The 23754-nt window shown below is 39.6% G+C and overlaps 1 protein-coding gene across 1 annotated transcript in view; it reads left to right on the top strand.

The window, feature by feature from the left end:
* GABRG3 (gamma-aminobutyric acid type A receptor gamma3 subunit) overlaps window positions 1–22375 on the top strand; it is a 558231-nt gene extending 535856 nt beyond the window's left edge. Inside the window, exons 7-10 of the mRNA XM_010355210.2 lie at window positions 8492–8644; window positions 16298–16494; window positions 16797–16856; window positions 21751–22375. Of these exons, the coding sequence (XP_010353512.1) occupies window positions 8492–8644; window positions 16298–16494; window positions 16797–16856; window positions 21751–22032 (692 nt within the window). The 3' untranslated portion in view covers window positions 22033–22375. The remainder of the gene's footprint in view (window positions 1–8491; window positions 8645–16297; window positions 16495–16796; window positions 16857–21750) is intronic.
* The last annotated feature ends 1379 nt before the right edge of the window (window positions 22376–23754 follow it).

Here is a 23754-nt window from a genome sequence, read left to right as displayed (position 1 = left end):
CACCTGTTTGGTCTTGCATGTTGTCTGTTTCTCCATTGGAGCCATTAACATATTAAATAATTATTTAAATACCCTCTTTCCTATCTTGTTCTGTTCTTAGTAATTATTTTGCCTTTCCAGGCTGCTATTTTTGGGTTTGTATGTCCCATAATTTTATTTGGAAGCCAAACACGTTTTATAGAGTAGTAGATACTCAGATAAATTTTATGTATGCTTAGAAATAAGCATGCCTTTCATTTTGCTCTGCTTTTAGTGTGAGGGTTCTTGCTTATTTAGTTAGAAGTTAAGCCAGGTTTGAAGTTGACTATCTGCTTGACTCCAGGTCCTGTGGCTCAGTTTTGACTCTTCCCCTTGCACTCTTCTCAGGGAACATCTGTCTCTTGCAGTCACCACCTGGACTACACTGCTGTTTTCATTCTACGCTTGTTGTGTGTGGGTGGTTGGACCAAGGGAGGGTGAGATGTTATCAATGTTTGGAGTAAGGCTCCATCTTAGGCATGATTTGTAAACCTAGTGTTTAGAGTGTGACCTTCACAAGTGTTCCTGTTCCTTCTCCAGATGTAATGTTGGGCCTAACGGTACTGCCATCTCTCCCCAAGGGGTAGTGCTTGCCTGATTTTCCAGTCGCACATGCACAGCTGAAGTAGATTTCCACCATTCCCCTATTGCACCAGTTTTTGTTGCCCTTCTCCCTGCGTACTGAGACATTTGCTTCGCAGGGGACACCGTGACGTGGACGTGGGTGGAGCTCTCACAATGAGTTCTGTCATCCTCTCTCGGGCGACCCCATGGGGACGCTTTCTCAGGATTCTCCTTGATCCTCCCTTTAAAAACATGGTGGTGTTTCTGGATGAGAAATTGGCAAGAGCATGAGAAACCCTTATCCCTGTGGCAACCAGACGCTTCATATTTTCATGCCACCCCAGACTCAGCATGTAGTGATTAGGTAGAAATTTCTAGCTGAATAAAGTTACTGAGCAACAACACAAGCGACACTTAAACATTCTGCGATGCTAAAACTGGGTTCGATTTTGTTTTCTAAAATAATTAAACTGATTTTTGTCACCAATTTGGGAGCAGTTGCATGGAAAAGGTTGCTCCCTGGGTTCCAGGTGAACCCAGAATGCCTGTTGCTTGTTTCTTTCCAGTGAGGATGATGAGTTGGTGAAAACAGCCATCCTGGATCCTAATAAAAAGTCATGTCCCAGATAGTCCGAATTTTATCAGCCAGACATTGCAACTAGTGAATGTTCTGGAAGTTCCTCTGCTTCACCTCTTAGATGGCAGTCACCATGTGTTGAACTTGGAATGAGAAGATGCAAGTTCAGATCCTGATTCTGCCACTTAGAAATAGTCCAAACTTGAGGCTGGGCATGGTGGCTCATGCCTGCAATCCCAGCACTTTGGGAGGCCAAGGTGAGCAGGTCACGAAGTCAGGAGATCAAGGGCATCCTGGCTGACATGGTGAAACCCCATCTCTGCTTAAAAAAAAAATACAAAAAAATTAGCCGGGCATGGTGGTGGGCACCTGTAGTCCCAGCTACTCAGAAGGCTGAGGCAGGAGAATGGCGTGAACCTAGGAGGCGGAGCTTGCAGTGAGCCGAGATCGCACCACTGCGCTCCAGCCTGGGTGACAGTGCAAGACTCCATCTCAAAATAATAATAATAATAATAATAATAATAATAATAATAATAATAATAAAAAATAAATGAAAGCCACATTACAAGTAGCTGTTCCAGAATCTAATCTGCTGATAATATTGTCAGGAACATGAAGAACAGGTTTAGTAATACTGAGGAATGCACTCAAACAGTGAATAGCAAGAAAAAAAGATGGATGTGTAAATCAAACAGAGTGCTCACAAACACATAATTGATGTTTGTGAGACGAGGAAAAGAATAAAGCAAATAGAACAAAATATTTCAAGGCCATATTGGAAAAAAAAAAAAATCCTGAAATGAAGGAAGACATGAATCTGCCAACCAGGTCCCAGGAAAACAGGACATGAGACACATGTTGATACATTTCTAACAAATCAGGAAGAAAGAAAAAAATTAAAGCACGAACTTAAATATAAATGTAATTTTAATTTAATTTAAATATATCATCCATAGCAACAGAAATATACATATATCAAGAACTAAATCTAACAAAAGACTTGCCAAAACTCTATGGAAGTAATTCAACATTTCATTGAAGGATATTCAAATTGAAATAGATAAAACTTCATGATGACAAATACTTGTTCTTAACTGCTGTACTCTCAGGTAGCTACACTGATGATCTAAATAAATGAGGATGCATAATTTATTCCAATCAAAATACCAACAGTGTTTGTGAAAAATTTTCAAGCAGATTCTACAATTTTTATGGAAGCACAAAGACCCAAGAAAAGCCACGGCGTCCATGGAGAAGAATACGAAGACTGGCAGCTTCTGTACTTGTGACCAGTGCTATTGTATTAGTTTTCCATTTCAGTTTAACAAATTGCCACAAACTCAGTAGTTTAAGACAAAACACATGTATGACCCTGTAATTTCTATGAATTAGGTGTGGCTTAGCTGGGAACTTTGCTTAGGCTCTTAGGGCTGCAATTAAGGAGTTGGCTGAGCTTCAGTCTCATCTGGAGACTTGACTGGGGAAGAATCAAATCTCCAAACTCAAGTTGTTGACAGAATTATTATTTGCAGCTGCAGAGACCAGAGGACAGTCTCTCTGTTCATGAAAGGCTCAGTCTTTCTTTTAACATCTTTCACCTGATTAAGTCAGGGTCCCCCAGGATAATCTTTCTTTGATTAACTTGAAATCAACAGTTTTTTGGGTCTTAATTACATTTGCAAAATTTATTCATCTTTGCCATATAAAGAAATTCAATCAAGGGAGTTGATCCATTAAGTGAAACCAAATCAGGTTTTGCCCACACTCACGAGGAGGGAACAATACGACTATATGACTAATTGGGGGCCCCTTTAGCATGTGTCTGCCACAGTTATGCTGATTAAGACAGTGTGGTTATGTGTCAGAATCAAAACGCACGCACAGATTCGTACAGATACGAACACACAAATAAAAGAGAGGTGGGCCTGCAGATGACCAGAGGTCACAATGAATGATGGTGCAGCCACTAATCATGGAATTCAGAGAACTTGAATTGGAGAAGAAGTAATTGCATAGAAGGGAAACTGGGAGAAAAGCAAAACTTGTATAAGGAAACTTGATGGTCCTGGGTTAAGGAACAAATTCTCAAGCATGACACAAATGGTATGAATGGTAAAATAAAACGTTGATAAATTTAATTTCCCTAAAATTAGGAACTTCTTTTTAAACGTTTCTTAATTTTTTTTTTGAGACAGAGTTTTGCTCTCATTGCCCAGGCTGGAATAGAGTGGCACTATCTCGGCTCACTGCAACCTCTGCCTCCCAGGTTCAAGAGATTCTCCGGCCTCAGCCTCCTGAGTAGCTGGGATTAGAGGCGTCCACCACCACACCCAACTAACTTTTTGTATTTTTCATAGAGATGGGGTTTCACCACGTTGGCCAGGTAGGTTTTGAACTGCTGATCTCGGGTGATCCACCCAACTCGCCTTCCCAAATTGCTAGAATTACAGGCTTGAGTCACCGTGACCGGCTGGAACTTCTTTTTATAAATAAATGTAATAAAGAGATGAAAAAGACAAGTTACCTCAGGGTGAACTTGAAGAACAAGATGGAGAACATTAGGCTTTTTGGCTGAGCATTGCTTGCTAATCTCCAGGCCTCAGGTGGCTTTTCAGAGAGTGTTAAGCTTGGGCAGTTTTGAAAGGAAACCAGGCTGGGTGTATCTGTCATGGGCAGGGGGAAGAGATGGCCATGAGAAGGAGAGGAGATGGAGGGAAGTAACAACATTTAAAGGAGACTCAAAGGGTGTTTTTGGTGCCAGAGATGCAATAAAGAAATGTGGTGTCTATGACATGAGTTAGGAATGGTTTTGAGAGAGTATATATCCTCTGAGGATAATGCTGGGGTAAATTACAGAAGATACACCTACTCCGTACAGGGGTTGGAGTATTGAAAATATCTATATGAACTTCCAAGCTTACCGATTAAATGGGATGTGATAAATTCAGGTGGGAACATCTTTAGAGCTCAGACATTAGAAATACATCCTATAAAGGGTTTTCCTCTTTCTGTGAAGATCTCTTCCTGAAACACGACTGGACTTTTAAAGCACAAGATACTATGCTGCTAGCAAATTTCCAAACAGAAACCTAGAATTTAAAAATTGTAAATTTGCTTACATATTTGGTAATTTACTAACGTGGCTCACAAGACGTTATCTAGCAACTGGTTAGCATTTTCAGAAAAAAGAAATAACACCCCTACCAACTTCCTTTTTCAATAATAAATTTTCTACCTAATGATTCATTAAAATAATAATTTTACAAACGTAGAGTTTAGTAAAATAAAGAAAAGGGTCTTTAAATGTACCATGTCCTTTGATTTTACAAGAAACTAATTGTGTGAAGTGTGAATAAAGAATAATTTTATGTTCTCTGAGAAACGTGGAAATGTACTTCAATACAGAGTCATCAAATGATATGACAAAGAAAATTTGTACATTTACTTCCTTTGGTGTTTCCAAGCCAGATTTCCTCTGTTATCCCTACCCGTCAACCTGTCCTTCTTCTGGGGATAAAGCCCCACCTTCTGGGAGCTGCTCCTCCTTCCACGGCCAACCTGGGAGCTGCCATGGTCTTACCTGAACCTGCCTTAGTTGAAGTCGATGTGTCCAAGATGGGCGGCGATCTAACCTCAGCTAATACAATCTTCTACACCACTGCTTTTATTTATCTGATTCTGACCTGTCTGAAATTGCCCCTGTCAGAGGCTTTCTGAGAATGTGAACTTGGAGTCACTGAGAGCAAATAAATGCATGTCAGTCTCTCTCTGGTGGTGGGAACTACCAGATGTGGAACTTACTAACTCTGAAATAAATGAATAAATAAGGAAATAGAAAAGCCGCAGCTAGTCCACTGTGATGTTTCAAAACATCATCCTGGGGGAAATTTTATTTCTACGTTCAATGCTAAAAAGCAATTATTGAGAATGGATTGCTGCCTAATGAAATAAATAAAACAAGTATTTGGGATTGGAAATAATTAGCTTCAGGTCCTGCCTTTCCTCTGAACATGCGCCGAGGAAGGAGTCATCTTCATGGGTCAGTCTGCTGCCTCCTCCATCACTGACAGCATCGTGCACACCTCTATGCATGCTCCCAGCACTGGGACTTTGACTGGTGCCGCCTCCTCCATCATTCCCAGCATGGTGCACTCCTCCATACATGCGCCCAGCACTGGGACTTTGACTGGTGCTGCCTCCTCCATCATTGCCATCATGGTGCACTCCTCCATGCATGCGCCCAGCACTGGGACTTTGTCTGATGCTGCCTCCTCCATGATTCCCAGCATGGTGCGCTCCTCCAGTCATGCTCCCAGCACTGGGACTTTGATGCCGCCTCCTCCATCATTCCCAGTATCGTGCACTCCATGCATGTGCCCAGCACTGGGACTTTGACTGGTGCCACCTCCTCCATCATTGCCAGTATCTTGCACTCCATGCATGTGCCCAGCACTGGGACTTTGACTGGTGCCACCTCCTCCATCATTGCCAGTATCTTGCACTCCATGCATGTGCCCAGCACTGGGACTTTGACTGGTGCCACCTCCTCCGTCATTGCCAGTATCTTGCACACCTCCATATTGTGCATACCTCCAGTCATGCATCCAACACTGGGACTTTCACTGGTGCTGCTGCCTTCCTCCTGCAAAGCACCCATGTCTGGGAAAGGCAGAGCCTCAGTAGGATGCCCATGGAAGCTAGTAACCATGGATACCCAGGTAGACTTCTGAATTAGGCAAGGGAGTATGCTGAGAACAGGCATGGGGAGCCCCTCTCACCCCAGGCAGGGAGAAAGCAGGTGGATTTGCTGTAATAAATTGTGCATCTTGTCTGGAGTTGTCTTTCTGTTTATCTTGTCAGTAATCTGCAATGGTGATAATTGAAATTATTCAACTCTTTGGATGTTCCATTTGGACTGTGCATAACTCCTAGAGTGATTTATTATGCTTTGTTTTTCTGTATATTAGCTTGTTTGTTTATTCCTCTAGGGTTTTGATTGCAATTTTTTGCAAAAAATTAATAGGCATTAAGAATCACACATAATTCAAATCACATTTCCTTAGGAAATGATGTAATTTTGGCATTCACATTACTTTAAAATATATACTTGTGCTCTTTTACTGCTGCAGGCTAATCATCCTAATTCCTTTGTACTGAAATACTAATTTGTTTAAATTTTTAAATGTTTCTTGGTAAATGGTATCAAAGTTGATGTTTCTATCAACAACTCTAAATATTGCTACAACAGAATATTTCATCCTGCAAAAATTTCTAATTTATTGGAAGCATAGTTTTCATCTGAGCCCAATACCATCTCCCTATCAATCTTTTAAGTAAAAATTGAACTTCGGGCTGGGCGTGGTGGCTCACACCTATAATCCCAGCATTTTGGGAGGCCGAGGCAGGTGGATCACCTGAGGTCAGGAGTTCAAGACCAGCCTGGCCAACATGGTGAAACCCCATCTCTACTAAAAATACAACAACAACAAAAAGAATTAGCCAGACGTGGTGGCAGGTGCCTGTAATCCCAGCTACTTGGGAGGCTGAGGCAAGAGAATTGCTTGAACCTGGGAGGCGGAAGTTGCAGTGAGCCAAGATTGCACCGTTTTCACTCTAGCCTGAGTGACAAGAGTGAAACTCTGTCTCAAAAAAAAAAAACGGGACGTCAGTGAGTCTTTTCATTCAGCAAATATTAATTAATGTATTATGGTTAGCCAACATTGGTCAACAAGAGAGACATATTCTATAAACCAACCAGTTTATTGGTTTTAAGACAGATATTATATCAGTAATTACAGAAACAAATCCATCCATTTACGGGAAGGTGTCAGGGAGACTTCCTGGGGCACTGAGAGATTTTTAAGCTAAATGATTGAATAGGAACTATCTAGATGTTGGGGAAAGAAAAAAAAGAGCATGTTTGCAGATGGGAAGGGATTCAGAGGCATGTAGGGAAGGGTTTTGGCAAGTCTGAGGGTCTGGGCAGACCACATGCCAAGAGTGTAGAGAGCACAGGGCAAGGAGTGTTTAACGCAGAATGATGTGGACCACACAAAAATGTCACAATTGTACAAGGGCAGCTAATAAGGAGAAGGCTAAAATGATACTTGTGTTTTAGAAAGTTCCTTTTGATGGCAGTAGGTAGAATGAATTAGAGCCAAAAGGACTGGTCATTAGGAGACAAGCTTGGATCTATGGGCAGAAGGTGGTAGCTTGGACTAGATGGGGAAATGATTTGAGAGGAATGGATCAGATAGAACCATTGAGAAGAGAAAAGGAGGAGTCAGAGGTGGCTTTTTGGTTTCCTCCTTGAACAAGTGAGAGACAGACATGAAATAAGAGCAGTATTGGCATGGGAAGGTGATAGTTCAGTTCTGGACATGGTGGATTTCAGGCGCTGGATGGCTGAATCCAGCAGGCTAAAGGGGTGGAGGATTCAAATGGGGAGGATGAGGATGAGGAGGTGATCTCAGCAGGAGCTGGCCTGGACAAGAAATGAATGGAGATGGGGAGGATGAGGATGAGGAGGTGATCTCAGCAGGAGCTGGCCTGGACAAGAAATGAATGGAGATGCTTTGGGGACAAAATGTATCTCCAATAACATCTCCATTGCTCCCAACTTGTTTATGGTGTGGCTCTGCTTTGGTAGAAGAGAGTGGAATGTCAGGAAAGGGTCACTTCTGTTTGTTTCTGGGTTGGCACAACTTAAATCCTGGAGTTACAAAAGGATAAGATAAATATACATACGTTAAGTAAAACAAAGTGCAAAGTTGATAAGCAAAACTTAATGATATAAGTAAATAAAAGGATAAGATAAATATACATAAAGTAAAACAAAGTGCAAAGTTGATAAGCAAAACTTAATGATATAAATAAATAAAAATATCAAATGGTTACACAAGTTTTTGTAAGATATGATAGCTTTGTTATTATTGGAAAAGCATCCCTTAAAATGACCCTGGGTCTGGTTGAGGGTTGAGTTTACCTATTACTCTTGAATTTAATCATACAACCTATGGAAGGACTCAAGCAGTGATAGCTCATCAAGTCATGGCCTGTCATGGAAAAGATCTGCATGTGTTTTCACTGTATCCATGAATATGTTCGTTTTGTGCCCTTTACACTGACCAATTAAGTGCCTGGTACAGCCATGGATACTTTGAAAATTAAATTTAAGAAAACCAACATTTTGACCATTTCTTGATTTGATATTGTTGTAGTTGTGCATTTTTATCCAAGTCATTCATTTAACAAAATAAATTATAAAATTATTTTCCTGAATTATTTTTGATCCATCAAAGTTGTCTTAATTTTGACAATATTTTATTACAGGTGATTATGTTGTCATGACTATATATTTTGAATTGAGTAGAAGAATGGGATACTTCACTATTCAGACATACATTCCCTGTATACTGACTGTGGTTTTATCCTGGGTGTCATTTTGGATCAAAAAAGATGCTACACCAGCAAGAACAGCATTAGGTGAGTTTCAAAAAATCTCTTCCATAAATTTGTGTAATTTTAATATAGAAGCATTCATAAAAAATGCCTTCAATGTAAAAAACTATTTAAATGTGAATGATCTAATTTGAGGGTTACTTGAACTGTGCTTAGACTTTTCTCTTAAGAAGCCAAGTGAGGCTATTCTTTCTCACAATGGGATTCTATGTGTGCTACATAAATCAAGATGGGGTAGGAGATTCAGAGTAAATAAATTGTGATAGTATCCTGTATCACAGGCTGATATGATCACCAAAACACAGGCACATCCCAGAACCTGTCAACTCAAAAGTCCCCCTACATAATGTCAGGAAGCAGAATTTACCACACACCTCTGAGGACTGAGGACATAATATTGGTAAAAATATTTTATCAATAATTGAAGCTCTGCTTGTATATAGCAACTTTACCAGCAAACGAGAAAATGATCATTTTTTTTCAGCTGTAAGCCACACACTAAACCTCAGTCTTTTCATAAATTTTTCTCTAGTTCCCAAAGTCTTCTTCATAAAACACTAACTTTCAGTAGTTTTAGAACTGTGCAACATATATATGTCAGTTTTTCTTTCTGATAGGAATTTTGCTTAACTTTCAATGTTTTGATTTTTTGAAGACAGGTAATATATAAGACTGAATATAGAGATTGTTTTCCCCAAAAAAATTCCTATAGAAAAGAGGAAGCAGGCCGGGCGCGGTGGCTCAAGCCTGTAATCCCAGCACTTTGGGAGGCCGAGACGGGCGGATCACAAGGTCAGGAGATCGAGACCATCCTGGCTAATACGGTGAAAACCCCATCTCTACTAAAGAATACAAAAAAAAAAAAAAACTAGCCGGGCGACGAGGCGGGCGCCTGTAGTCCCAGCTACTTGGGAGGCTGAGGCAGGAGAATGGCGTAAACCCGGGAGGCGGAGCTTGCAGTGAGCTGAGATCCGGCCACCGCACTCCAGCTTGGGCGACAGAGCCAGACTCTGTCTCAAAAAAAAAAAAAAAGAAAGAAAGAAAGAAAGAAAAGAGGAAGCTGCCTCAATTTCAAATTTCTGCAACATCTCTCATATCTGCATTGTTATTTCTCTGTGTTTTTTTAAATTTGTGTGTTCAAGAACAAAGCACTGGGCCTGGGTAGACCGGGCCAAGAGATTAATTAGCCTGTAATATCCTCTACCTATACTAGTTTTGCATGCTGATAGAAAATACATGATAGAACTGTAGGCGAATCAACACAGATTTTGTGACTAACCCTTGGGGTTATGGCTTCATGGTTACATGTATTAGATGTCACTGTACACAAGACATCTAAAGATAAACTTCAAAGTGATATAATATATAACTATGTTTGTACAACTTGAGACTATGAAAATCCTACAGAGAATAGTTGTTCTGGGCTCAAGACACAGAAGCTAGAATTTCACAATGCGGTCAGATAATAAATTTATAGCCAGAAGAACTGAGGAACTTTATTAACAATAAGATGTTTAGTGTTTAGTTGAGACACCAAAAAGTCTGTGCCTAGAAGTAAAGGGGGTACTCTCAATGTCCTTTAATGAAGCTTGAACCAAGCAATAACAAGATCAAGGAGAACCATCAGTAAATTTACTATTTGTCATAAGAATTCAAAGGGCTTCTTAAAAAGACAATATTGTGCAGACTTTTTAAATTATATGGAGTTATAATAAGAACTTATTAGACACTCTAAGATGTAGAAAAATGTGACCCATGATTACAAAGAAAGAAGGATTAATAAAAAGCAAAGAGAAGTCTAATGCTGACTCAGTAGGCATGGACTTTAACAACAGCTATTATAACAATGTCTGAGGACTTAAAGGACAATGTGATTTTAATTAATGAACAAATGAGTCATCTCATCACAGAAAGTATATAAAAAGAAATTCTAGAATGAAATGTATAATATCTTGATTGAAAAATTCACTAAACTTAAGAGCAGATTGAAGATGGCAGAAATAAAAGATTATATAAAATTGAAGACCATCAGATGAAATTTATGTAATCTGAAGAACAAGGGAATGAAAAGATTAAAAGAAAGAATGTACCGGTGATCTGTGGTACAATACGAATATGTATAACAAAACTATAACTGAGGCGATAGTTAAAATCAGAATAATAAGAAAAAAAGAATGAGGAAAAATATTTTTGAAAAAATGTGGTTAAGAAATTCCAATGTTTGGTGAAAAATACCAGCCTACAAATTCAAACAGCTTAGTGAGATACAAGCAGGAGAAATACAAAGAAAAGCGTCATAGTCTAAATGATGACAATCAAAAAGAAAGGGAATACTTGCAAGTATGTAAACAAAAATGTCCTGTCGTATGTGGAGGAGCAAAAATATGACTAACTGATTCTTCATGTGCAATAATGGAGACCAGAAGATAATTAATTGCTGTCTTTAAAGTATTGAAATTCTATATCCAAAGAAAATGTACTTCAAAAATTTCATCAGAATGAAGTTTTTTTAGATAAACAAAATCTGTGTTAATTTGTCACAGAAAATCTAAAACCATAGTAAAAATTCTAAAACAAACTAATTAGGTTAATAGAAATAATAAACAGAAAAATGGATTTACAAGAAGTAATGAAGAACATCAGAAATGGTAAGCATGTGGTGAAATTTTTAAAAACTAGTTTTCTATTTTTATTCTTTCAATTAAAGTCAAAATAATAATAATGCAAGATGAGACTTATGACATAAGAAACAATAAAATATAGGCCATAAATAGCAATGAGGTTAGGGGACATATGGAACCATGTTCCTATGTGGTACAAAAATGAGTACAGTAATACTAAAAAAATTCTAAGTAGATATGTTAAGAAATCTTATTGTAATCTGTTGAAAAAATATGAAAATATAATAAAAGGCATAGCTGAGAATTCAACATAGAAATAAGTAAGAACATATAATAATAATAACAGGGTAAATTCAACAGAAAGAAAAGACTTTCATAAATGCACCTGTACCTAGTATTAGAGCTTCATATTAAAATAAACAAAAACTGAGAAGAGGATAAATTTTTAAAATCAATCACAGTTTGATATTTAAATATACTTCTAACAGCAGTGTACACAAACAAGCACATTTGTCCACTTATTTAAGTGATTAAACCAGTCAAAAACCAAAAAGCCAGTAAAGGAATGGAGGAGCTGAACAACAATATCAATGTCTTTGGGCTACTGGATATTATAGAACTCTGCACCTAATAATTACATCATGAAAGTGAATTTCAATATCCACCTCCTGCCATACACAAAAATTTACTTAAAATGGATTATACTCAAATGGTAAAACTAGAAATGTTAAATTTCTAGAAAAATGTTAGGATTATAATGTTAGATTAGATGGAGATTTCTCAGATCAGAAAGTGAATCTTAGGTGAGGAAAACTTTGAAACAGTTCTGACATGAGAATAAACTTGAATAGGTATTTCATGTTGTTAGATAATACGAAACATCCTGAAGATTCATTGGTTATGTAAAATAAATACTTTTTCCAATGAATAGCATCTTTCTCCTCTTTTTATGCATTTGATGTGCAGAAGTTTTAATTTCATTTATTAATCTTTATATTAATGTTTTTGTTCTAAATGTGTTATAAGTATGGCTACTTTAAAGATTTCCTATGTAATATTTTAGTCTGATAAAATAATACCAGAAATGTCCAGGATACAGTAAAATATCATTCATCATATCAAAAAGAAAATGCCAGTATCAAGATGACACAGTTGTTGGAATTATCTGATTAGGATTTTAACATATCAGTCATAAATGTGCTTCAATGAGCAAATGCACACATGCTTCAACTAAATGAAAAAAAGAAAAGCTCCACAAAGAAATAGAGGATATAAAGAACTCAGTGGAATTTTTAGCACTGAAAAATACAATGCCAAAATGAAAAGCTCACTGGATGTGCTTAACAAAAGAAGAAAAGACAGGAAAGAATCAGTGAACCATGAGATAGAACAACAAAAATTAACCAATCTGAGCAACAGAGAGGAAATATATTGAAAATAATAATCAACTGAGTTTAGGGATATCTCCAAATGTTGACACATGTTAGAGAGGGAAATGATCCAACATTTGTGTCATTGAAGTTCCAGAAAAAAGAGAAATAGAATAAGACTAAAAAAAAGTATTCAAAGAAACAATGGATAAAAAATACTCAAATTTGCCAAAAGGCATAAATCTAGAGATCCAAGAAGCTGAATTAATCCCAAATAGGTTAAATCCAAAGAATGTTAGGTAAAGACACATCATAATCAAACTCTTAAAAACTGAAGAAAAATTCTTGAGAGTAGCAAAGAAACATGTCGCCTTGCCTATAAAGAAAATACAAGTTGGATAACAATGGATTCTCATCCAAACCATGGAGGCAAGAAGGGAGTGGCACAGCATTTTTTAATGCTGAATAGAAAGAATAGTCAACCCAGAATTCTATACCCAATGAGAGTATCTTTTAAGAATAAAGGAGAAATCCATTCTCGTGCTAAGAAGAACAAAGAGAATTTGTCACTAACAGATGTCCCCTAAAATAATGGCTAATGGAATTTCTTGAAATAGAAAATGATGAGAAGAATTTTTTAACAAAAGAAAGGAAGAAAAAACACAAAAAGTGAAAATGTGGGTAAGTAAAATGGACTTTCCTTTGCCTTTTGAGTTTTCTAAATTATTTATAATGGTTGAAGCAAAAAATCATAATGCTACTTGATGTAGTTATTAAACTAATTAAAGGAAATATTTAAGACAATTATATTAAAATCAAGAAAGAGTAAGGGGAAATAAGGTTTCTACATTTCATTCAAACTGGTAAAATGTTAAATATGAGAAATTATGTATTTGTAATACTGGAAGAATCACTAAAAGGCCACAAAGAGTGATGTGCCTCAAAAACGCTGTAGATAAAGCAAAATCAAATTCTAAAATATGTTGAGATAACCTATATGAAGGCAGGAAAAAGAAAACAAGATATTATAAAGGAACAAACAAACAGGAAACACAATATAAAATGGAATCATTACATCTTAAATATTAATAATTACTTTCAATGTAAATTGCTGGAACATACCAGTGAAAAAACAGAAGTTAGCAGAGAGGATTAAAAAAATAAAGCATGACCCAGCTACAATGTGTCTCCAAGAAAGTCACTTGAAATAGGATGATATTACACTGACATGAATGTTCATGTAATCACCAAGAACTGGACACAACCAAAATATCCCTCAACAAGTGAATGGCTAACGAAACTATGGAACACCCAAGCCATGATATACTACTCAGCAGTAGGAAAGAACAAACTATTGATGCAGCAGCAGTTAAATGTGTCAATGGCATTGTGCTGAGTGAAAAAAAAAAAAAAGCCAGTGTCAAAAAGCATTATTATAGTTTGTGTTTAAATTAGGAGGTTTACTTCTGACTGTAGTAAGATGCCACCATTTATATTCACTCATCCCTCCAAGGTCAAGAAGAAAGTTTTTCTAGGATTCTGTGAGACCAGGATCATCCCCAAAGCATCCTATATGTAATAGACTCAGCTGAGATAACCTTCCTGAACTCCCTTGGGCTTTCCCCGAAGAGGAAGTCATGCCAACAGGTGTTTGTGCAAAGCACCCTTCTTTACTAGGTAGCTTAGACCCCTGAACTAAATAGAAATGCCTAAGCTTTATTTTTCTTCAGGGTGTATAGTTTCAGGGTGGGTGTGGAAGCACTGTATAGTTTCAGGATGGGGGTGGAAGTGGGGAGGATAAAGCACACGGCCACTGTCTACCTCTGGAATACAGGCCACTCATGACAACTGATGGACAAGGTCTATGGAAATTGCAGACGCAAACAATTTGTATTTCTATTGAAATAGAAACTAAGATTTTGAACTTCTTAGACATGATGTGGTCACATTTTTAAAAGTTGATTTGGATGTTTATTAAAGGAGGATAATGGCTTCCAGCTTCATCCATGTCCCTGCAAAGGACATGACCTCATTCTTTTTTATGATTGCATAGTATTCCCTGGGGGAGAACATTAGGGAAAACAGCTAATGCATGCTGGGCTTAATACCTAGATGATGGGTTGATAGGTGCAGCAAACCACCATGGCACACGTGTATCTATGTAATAAACATGCACATTCTGCACATGTACCCTGGAACTTAAAAAATATAAATAAATAAAATAATTTTTTCAAAAGATCTTTTTCCATAAAACTACATCTGATGTAAGTATAGACTTTTCCGGTTTACACAGCATTTTTACATGAAATTTTACCATCTATATTAAAGAGTACCTGGCATTCTGTTTTCACTGCACAAGTTAAGGAACATGATTCAAGGTGGTACGTGGCTTCTCATGGCCAAATGCTGAGCAGGCCCAGAGCAAAGTGGAGGGCTTGGACTTTCAGGTGATATTCTTTACAGCTCAACAAGCTGTCCACCCCGTGCTTTGAGACTCATTCTCCACCTGGCCCTGGCAGAACTGCCTTGAGCAGGTGCGGGGAGGAACTAAACAGAGGCTGTAATGCTGCAACAGGTGTAATGTGTCCTCATCTGTCCTGTGTACCTATTCTCTGACTAGTACTGCGATGCAGATATTTTACTGTATTCCCGTTGAGCTACAGAGGTGGTGACTATTAAAATTCAGATGCCTGTGATTTAGGGGTTCATGAATGTGGGGTCACTAACCTGCCCTGTCTAGTAGTTCTGACAGGTCCTGATTTCTTGGGGAGTTCACCCACAGGAGAGTCAGTCTTAGCCTGTTTCACACGATAATCGCTCTTCTTCATTTTATTCTTGTGTTCACCAGCCTCCATGTCTTTTTTCACGTTTTCCCTTCTAAGCTATCCATCTCACGTGTGTCTGTCTCTTTTCTGAATGTTTTCCACAATATTTGATTAAACATCTAGTGTTGACCCATGCATATGAAATAGTCGAAGTCAAACCAACATTGAGTGTTACCAATTAATTGATTCATTTGATGTAAAGCATTCATTTAAATGCCTCAAATGTGCTAGCGTCTGTGCTGGAGGACAGGCAAAGACAAGTAAGGGACTGTTTTTGTCTTAAAGACCACACTATCTAGGAGACAGATACGTAAAGACATATGTGATTCCCTGTGATAATGAAAACAAAAAAAAAAGCTGAGATATGTAGAAGGTACAGGGATACTGCAGATGTGCATGTTGTCAGCTCTGCCGGGAGGGCAAGAGTGGAGCTGAGTCTTCAAGAATAGTGAGGGTTTTCAAACTGGGGAGGTGAGGAGAAGAAAGAAATAAAAGGATTTAGCTGCACAGAAGTGTGAGATGTGGAACAGCAGGGAATAGATAGGACTGCAAAAAGAGCATCGATGTTAAAAATTGCTTAAAAGGCAAAATGTCCAACGAGAGAATTACTGAATAAATTGAAAGGTGTTCACTTGATTCAGGCACTTTAGTGTTATTGTGAAGACTCTAATCAGAAATTTCATGGAAACATTGCTTATGAAATTGTGTGGACATTAAAATTCAAAGTAACATTACATGAGTTATGCAGCATCAGGGATTCCTGTAAGGCAGCCGTGCTGGGGTGGAGGGATGTGGGTGACGGTCTGGGATTCCTGTTGCATGTTGCATCCTTTTACAACATGCTACCTGTCCCCTGTGCAGGCATCACCACGGTGTTGACCATGACCACCCTGAGCACCATTGCCAGGAAGTCCTTGCCACGCGTGTCCTACGTGACTGCCATGGACCTCTTTGTGACCGTGTGCTTCCTGTTTGTCTTCGCCGCGCTGATGGAGTATGCCACCCTCAACTACTATTCCAGCTGTAGAAAACCAACCACCACGAAGAAGACGACATCGGTGAGCTGCAGTAGCAAAGGTTCTCTGGGAGGTAATGGGGGCGCTGTTTGAGATGAGTGTGTGCCTAAATGCAGTTGTATTCCTGAGGATCGTATAAAGCATGATATACATACCCAATTCAACAAGACTTTTCTAAACCAGACAGGGATTCTGAAGATGTGAATGTGACTCTAAGAGCTCTCTTGTGTCACTTACCAGTGACGTGGTTTGGTTTAGTCATACCCTAAAGGTTGCTCTTAAGAGTGATCTTGGATGCAAATGTTCATGACAGTTTCCTAGTTATTTTTCTTCTTTTCTTGTAGTTACTACATTCAGATTCCTCAAGATGGATTCCTGAGCGAATAAGCCTACAAGCCCCCTCCGTATGTATAGCATTGCAGGTGTCAATATTTCTGAGAACTTTCACTAAACTAACATTGCATTTGAAAGGTAGATTGCTGTTGATGCATGCGTGTATTGAAGACCAAGGAGTGATGCACATGCTGGCTTCAAAAATGTGTTTAGTATTAGGTTAAAAATCCAACTCTGACAATTTGGAAATTAGAGGAGAAAAGTAATCATAATCCTTCCACATGGGGATTAGTGTATGGCATATATAGCTCTTTTTTAGCCATTCCAATAATATATGTTCATGCATTGTAGCAAAACTGAATTATGATCTTTTTATAGCCTCTTTGATAACTCAAAAATAGGTACTTACATGTACTTAAGTTTTGTGCCACAAATATTGTTTTATAGGATCCTTGTAATGATCATATCCTATGTTCATGATTGAGGCACAGGCAGTCATGGCAGGACACTGACTGGGCTCATCCACATTTTTCACTTGCATTTACGTTCTTATCACTACCAATTTGTATTTACCTGTGACTGTTTGCTTGGTTCTACATTCCCAGGAGCAGAACATTTGCGCAGAGGGGTTGCATGGTCTTTGGTCGTTGCCAAATGGCGCTGCACCAGCTCCACCAGCAACGCCAGACACCTCATCCCGAACTTTCCGTGCATTCAGTTTGACAGTCAAGCAGGAAAATGAGCTCTGCAAACTTTTCTCACTGGCATTTATTTGACTATTGACAATATTGTCACTTGTTTATTTTTGATTTGCATTTCCATTTTCATGAATTGCTTTTGAATTTTTTTAACTTTTATTAGTATTTTAAAGTAGAAACTTGACCGTAGTATATATGTTACGTATTATATAAATTGTATTTTATAAAATATATAATTTAGATAGTCACATATAGAATATATTCATGATATTGTTTGTCATGTAGTTTTTACTCCAACTTGAATTGGCAACATTGCCACTATTCTATTTTGTGCCTTTTTCTGTGTGTGTTATTTTGTTTCATGTGGTCAAATCTGTCACTGTTTGCTTTTGTAGTTTCTGCTTCTTGTGTTCTGCTTTGGAAGGTCCTTCCTACCCTCAAAATGACGACCCCCCCTCACTTTCTTTTGAGCACTATGCTTGACGTTATGTTCTCTGTGCTTTCATGTATCAACTCACTTTATTCTCATAACAAACCTTTCTACAAATCAGAAAATTGAAGTGTGGATAAATTAAACCCTGTAAATACTGACCAAGGTTTGACAATTTAAAAGCAAATTTGTTACATTTAACTATTAACAAGTCTGAATTTCTTTTGGCTAGAGGTAAGAATGTAGCTTTATTGAAAAACCCGAGAAACATTTTTAAATTAATGATGCGAACTACAACTTTTATCATATAACAACTTTTTTTTGCAATCATGACTTTTATTCCTTTATACATATGTATACTAATTACAATTTACTAATTACATCAAATGTTTCAAACCCACCCATAAGCTGCGGGTGGTTTGCTACTTGCTAATTAAGACCTCATATGTAGTGCACTTCCAGCCCATTGTCAGGAGACCACATAGTTATCTGCACTCTGCAAGTGTGGATCGTGAGAGTTCTTCCAAAAAGTTTGTGGGCAAATCACTGTTACAGCTGCGGGAAGCCACAGCGATCATACAGATTTTGCCAGCAAATGCTTCCAAATGGCGTGGGACCAAAACAGAGGGGAGAGGGGAAGGGTGCAATCATCACACATAGCCAGGACCTGGGTGTTGAAAGCAGGAAATATTGACATCTTTAGTACAGAAGTGATGTTGCCAAAAAAAGAAACAAATCCTTTAATACAGAGAAAAAGGTATCACAAAATGAACAGAAAAAAAAATTTTTAAAGAAAGAAAAAGTTGGAAAGTGTAATGACCTTAAAGAAAGTACAAAGAAAAATAATTCAGACACAAAGGGTGCCAGGCCTGGTGAGAAGACACAGCCAGAGACCTGCAGCAAGAATAATGCTAAGCCAAAGAAAAAGGAAGTCTGGCCGGGCGCGGTGGCTCAAGCCTGTAATCCCAGCACTTTGGGAGGCCGAGATGGGCGGATCACGAGGTCAGGAGATCGAGACCATCCTGGCTAACACGGTGAAACCCCATCTCTACTAAAAAATACCAAAAAAAAAAAAAAAAAAAAAAAAACTAGCCGGGTGAGGTGGCGGGTGCCTGTAGTCCCAGCTACTCGGGAGGCTGAGGCAGGAGAATGACATGAACCCGGGAGGCGGAGCTTGCAGTGAGCTCAGATCCGGCCACTGCACTCCAGCCTGGGTGACAGAGCAAGACTCCGTCTCAAAAAAAAAAAAAAGAAAAAGGAAGTCTGTCCTCTGCTGAGTGAGAACTGTCAACTTCCCAACTCTATTCTGAAAGGTCAGTCTGCAAGCCGTATGCTAGTGAAGGAGCCACCGTTACCCATACGAAGAAGCAGAAAAGAGCAGCCTCTGAGTGATAGGGGACGGGCCAGGCTCTGTGAACAGTCACATGTGTGGCTTGGGATGAGCTGTTCTAGTTGCTCAGTTTCCCTTTCCTAATGTGTCAAATGCAAGGCTGAGGAACTCCACATGTGCCCAGGAAGCACGGTGCTCCGTGACACTCACAGGGCTGTGTTACACACACAGACAAAAGAGGAGGGAGTCGGGGACCCAGCTAGGCCAAGGAGGACTTTGGGGAATTGTTAATTAAAATCTCTATCTTGGGCATCATTTGAAATTTTCATGACTAATAAGACAGAGGCAAGTAAAGAAGTTCTTAAGCTATTTAGGGCTCTTAACATCTTACATTTTGCTTCAACCTTATAAAATGTAATTTGTTTCATTTCAAAGCAGTGAACTATGAAGACATAATAAGAACCATTTTTAATATTGTAAATATGATCTCTAGGTGTTTTTTGGTTCCCTAAATGAAGTGAAATGGAGGTTTCTCTTCTCCAGAAACCATCCTGCTGCCCTGCCTGAGACCTCCAAGGGTTGCCCTTTAGATCTCTGGTGAGCCATCCCCACATCAGCAGAGCCTTCTGCCTCCTGGTCTGAGCCAGAATCTTGCTGTGGGGCTGCCCTGCCTTGCAACACCAGGCTTCTCCTCTCTGTCTCCGATAGCCCCCAGTCCCATCCACATAGCAAGAGACTACACAGAGGAATGGGCTTGAAACCATGAGTGGATGAATGTCTGGCTGATCACTGTCAAAGCACACGTGTAGGAAACTTTTATTGCAATTGTTTGTTAATAAAGGCAGATGTTTCCACTGGAGCTTGTCAAAAAGAGGCAGATCCCTTCAATGTAGTGGGGTAGAGGCAGGGAACTGCTATGTTTTAGCAAACCCCTGGTGATGTTTACACCCACTCAGGACAAAGAACATTAACCTAGAAGAGACGTATCCACATGAGGCCCATAGAGACAGTGGGACTTTTATTTCTGCCTATTCATCAGGATTGCAGATGAGGAGGAGGGTGGGCAGCCGCACCATGAGGCCCCACTGGTAGCAGAGGGTGGTGGTCACATGTGAGGAGCAAGCAATGCCCTGTGAACATGTGGTCCAGGCCATCCTGCTTTATGTCTGTCCTCACACACACATGCTTCCCATTGACAAGAACGCATCAAAGGCTATAAGAACCGACTCTGAGTGACCGACCGACACTTTCACCTGTCTCCAGTTTATGACCCCACGATTATGAGCATGTCCAATCAAATTGAGGCCCAAAAGGAGGCGGGAAGCAGTGCCACGTGCTCGTGTAATCGTATTTTTGGGTGAAGTATAAGAGGTTGTCACGATGCTTTCTAATGAATTCCGAGTGGCCTCTGTCCCAGCAGTGTGCCACACCCAGGCAAAGGCCCTCGTCAAGAGGCCCACTGAGAAGGGTTCCCTCTCCACCTCCTCCTTGGCATCAGCCTCCACGGTTGCCAGTGGCATATGCCCATCTCTGATCCACCAGCACAGATAAACCAAAGCAGCGAGGCAAACATGCTGTTTAGTTCTCTTCCATTATTCAGTCCAATTTAGAAAGGGATCCCCGTAACGGAATTCAATCTAGTGCACACTTCATAGTTTTTTAGAAGAGCTCAGCCTCTGTCTGAAGACTTGACAAGTCTATTTGCAGCCATGTCTCAGGGTTAGGAATGATTCTTCTCATTGAGGAGTGAAGAGTATGTTGTTCTCTCTCCTTTATCTGCCCCATTTGGACTTTTCCATGTCAGGAGAAGAGCTTGGGAAGTAGAAAAGAAAGCATTGTAGGTGGGCACGTTTTTGGTTATGCTTCTTAAGATGGTAAGCAGTATCCAGCCCCCTCACACTGAAAGCCCACTTTCACCGAATCACATGGGACATGAAGATCCTCTCATCATTCCTGCACGTCATACCTTTCACTATTCACTAATTGGAAAAAAAGTAACCTATTTGTCTCTCGCCACTTCAATATATGTACCGCTTCACATTTAAGGGATAAACATATTATACGTCCATACTTACTACAAATCCACAGAAAAGTAGGCAGAATAGGGACTTCAAATGACTAATACACATTTTAAAATATGCTTAACCTTCTTCATTAATAATCCGGGAAACACAAGATTTGAAACTGCAATGCAATTTTCCTTGCATTAGAATTGAAGACGGGGGTCTCCTCTCTCGGCTTTTGAGTCCCCCCCCCCCCCCGTCTCTGTACAGGGAAGCTTCTTCCTTTCTTCCTTCTTGCCGATTAAACTCTCTGCTCCTTAAAACCAAAAAAAAAAAAAAGGGACCAACTCTCTCCAGCGTTGGGGGAAGTGTGAGGGATGGGCAGGCCCACTCATCCTCTTTATCTATAGGAGACAGATGTAATATGAACCGATTGCTTCACACACCTCAGGGTGTTTTTATTGCATTTTACGATGGGTGTTGTGTGATTCTTGTTGCCTGCAGAACTATTCCCTCCTGGACATGAGGCCGCCACCACCTGCGATGACCACGTTAAACAATTCCGCTTACTGGCAGGAATTTGAAGATACCTGTGTCTATGAGTGTCTGGATGGCAAAGACTGTCAGAGCTTCTTCTGCTGCTACGAAGAATGTAAATCAGGATCCTGGAGAAAAGGGCGTATTCACATAGACATTCTGGAGCTGGACTCGTACTCCCGCGTCTTTTTCCCCACGTCCTTCCTGCTCTTTAACCTGGTCTACTGGGTCGGATACCTGTATCTCTAAGTGTTGCTCATGGTCAACAGTGGAGAGCATTTGGTACACACTCGACCTTCCGTCGCCCGCAGACCAGTAGTGACCAATCGGGAGTAGCAAGGAAGGACACTGCTCAGTGTATCTTGTTTAAAATGACCTTTCAGCAACACAGGAAGTACCGGCAAAGGTTTCTATTATGTATTTTACACACACACACATACACACACACACACGCTAATTGAGTTTTAAAGTAATATTCTTGCTGATCCCTACTGAATTGTAGCTTGGTGTTGTTTCTGAATGGTTTATGGATATTGGAAGCAGCTGCTGATTACCCTTGCCAAGAAATCTGTAAACGTGCAAGTGAATGTCTTAAGATGCTCTCTCAGGCCCTTAGTCCTTCTGTATCTTTCCTTCGCAGCCCTGGGTGTAGCAGCGCTCACGAGTGTTGAATCACCCCTGGCCGAGACCCACTCCTGCTGGCTCAGCCTGGGCTCTCTGTGCTCCAGTGTGAACAGCAGCGGGTTCCAACCCCAGTCTCCTTTCTCTGTGGCCTCTCTGGTTCCAATACCATTGCCATTAGCTGGCACCCCTTTACCTAATAACCTCGTTCTAGGCCTGGGGAGAGTACACTCGCATTGTCCACGGTTTCCATTGGAGGAGAAAATAAGACTTTCAAAATGCTCATGTTGTTGAGGTCAAAGATGGTTATCTCTGAACATCAGAAGGTTATTACTTGAATCCAACTTACTGAGAGTCAACAATATTTGAACCTTGGGTTCTTGGACTAGTTCAACAACATTTCACCTTAAGAGCTGTTTTTAACTAGACCAAGGCTCAACCCGAGTATGTGTCCAGCTTATGTTATATTATTATAGGTTCAGTAATTGTCTTCATTTTGCAAAGAAAAGTATACAGTGAACACAACCTGTTATCTTGAAGACATACGCCAGAGTGTGAAAGACGTAGATACAATTTTATTTTTATTTTTATTTTATTTTTTTGAGACAGAGTCACGCTCTCTCGCCTGGCCAGGCTGGAGTGCAGTGGCACCATCTTGGCTCACTACAACCTCCACCTCCCATGTGCAAGCAATTCTCCTGCCTCAGCTTCCCAAGTAGTTGGGACTACAGGTGCACACTACCACACCCAGCTAATTTTTTTTTTTTTTTTTTTTTTTAGAGAGACGGGGTGGTTTCACCATGTTGGCCTGGCTGGTCTCGAACTCCTGACCTCAGGTGATCTGCCCGCCTCAGCCTCCCAAAGTGCTAGGATTACACACGTAAGCCACCATGCCTGGCCAAAATTAAAAAAAAAAATTAGTGAATATTGATTTTCAACTCAAACCAACTTTAGATGCAAAAAAATGGGCAATGGTGATCATCAAGTACATATTTTGATGAATAAGATTATTTTATACTTTGAAATATGGATACATAGCAAAATCCCAAAGAAAAAATATCCCCCAATCAATACTCTTTTGATATTTTTATAACACAAAACCAACTTGCTTCTCGCTGTTAGGTCTTTGTTATAACTGGACGCCAGTGTGAACTGCAGAAGACTCTTTTGAAACTTCTCACTAATAGGCAAAACACAAGTCCTATCAGGTAGTTAATAATGCTTTGGCATTATTAAAATTCTGAACCAGAGTCTCCGTGCGTCTCATCTTTCTCACACAGAAAACTGAACTCATTTCACCTAGAAACCATAATTTTAAAAATTATCGATTGTGCATACCATAATTACTCA

This window comes from Rhinopithecus roxellana, chromosome 5, assembly GCF_007565055.1.
Source record: "Rhinopithecus roxellana isolate Shanxi Qingling chromosome 5, ASM756505v1, whole genome shotgun sequence".
NCBI lineage: Eukaryota > Metazoa > Chordata > Mammalia > Primates > Cercopithecidae > Rhinopithecus > Rhinopithecus roxellana.
Note: the sequence above shows the minus strand (reverse complement) of the source record. Positions and strands in the feature narration are given on the sequence as shown.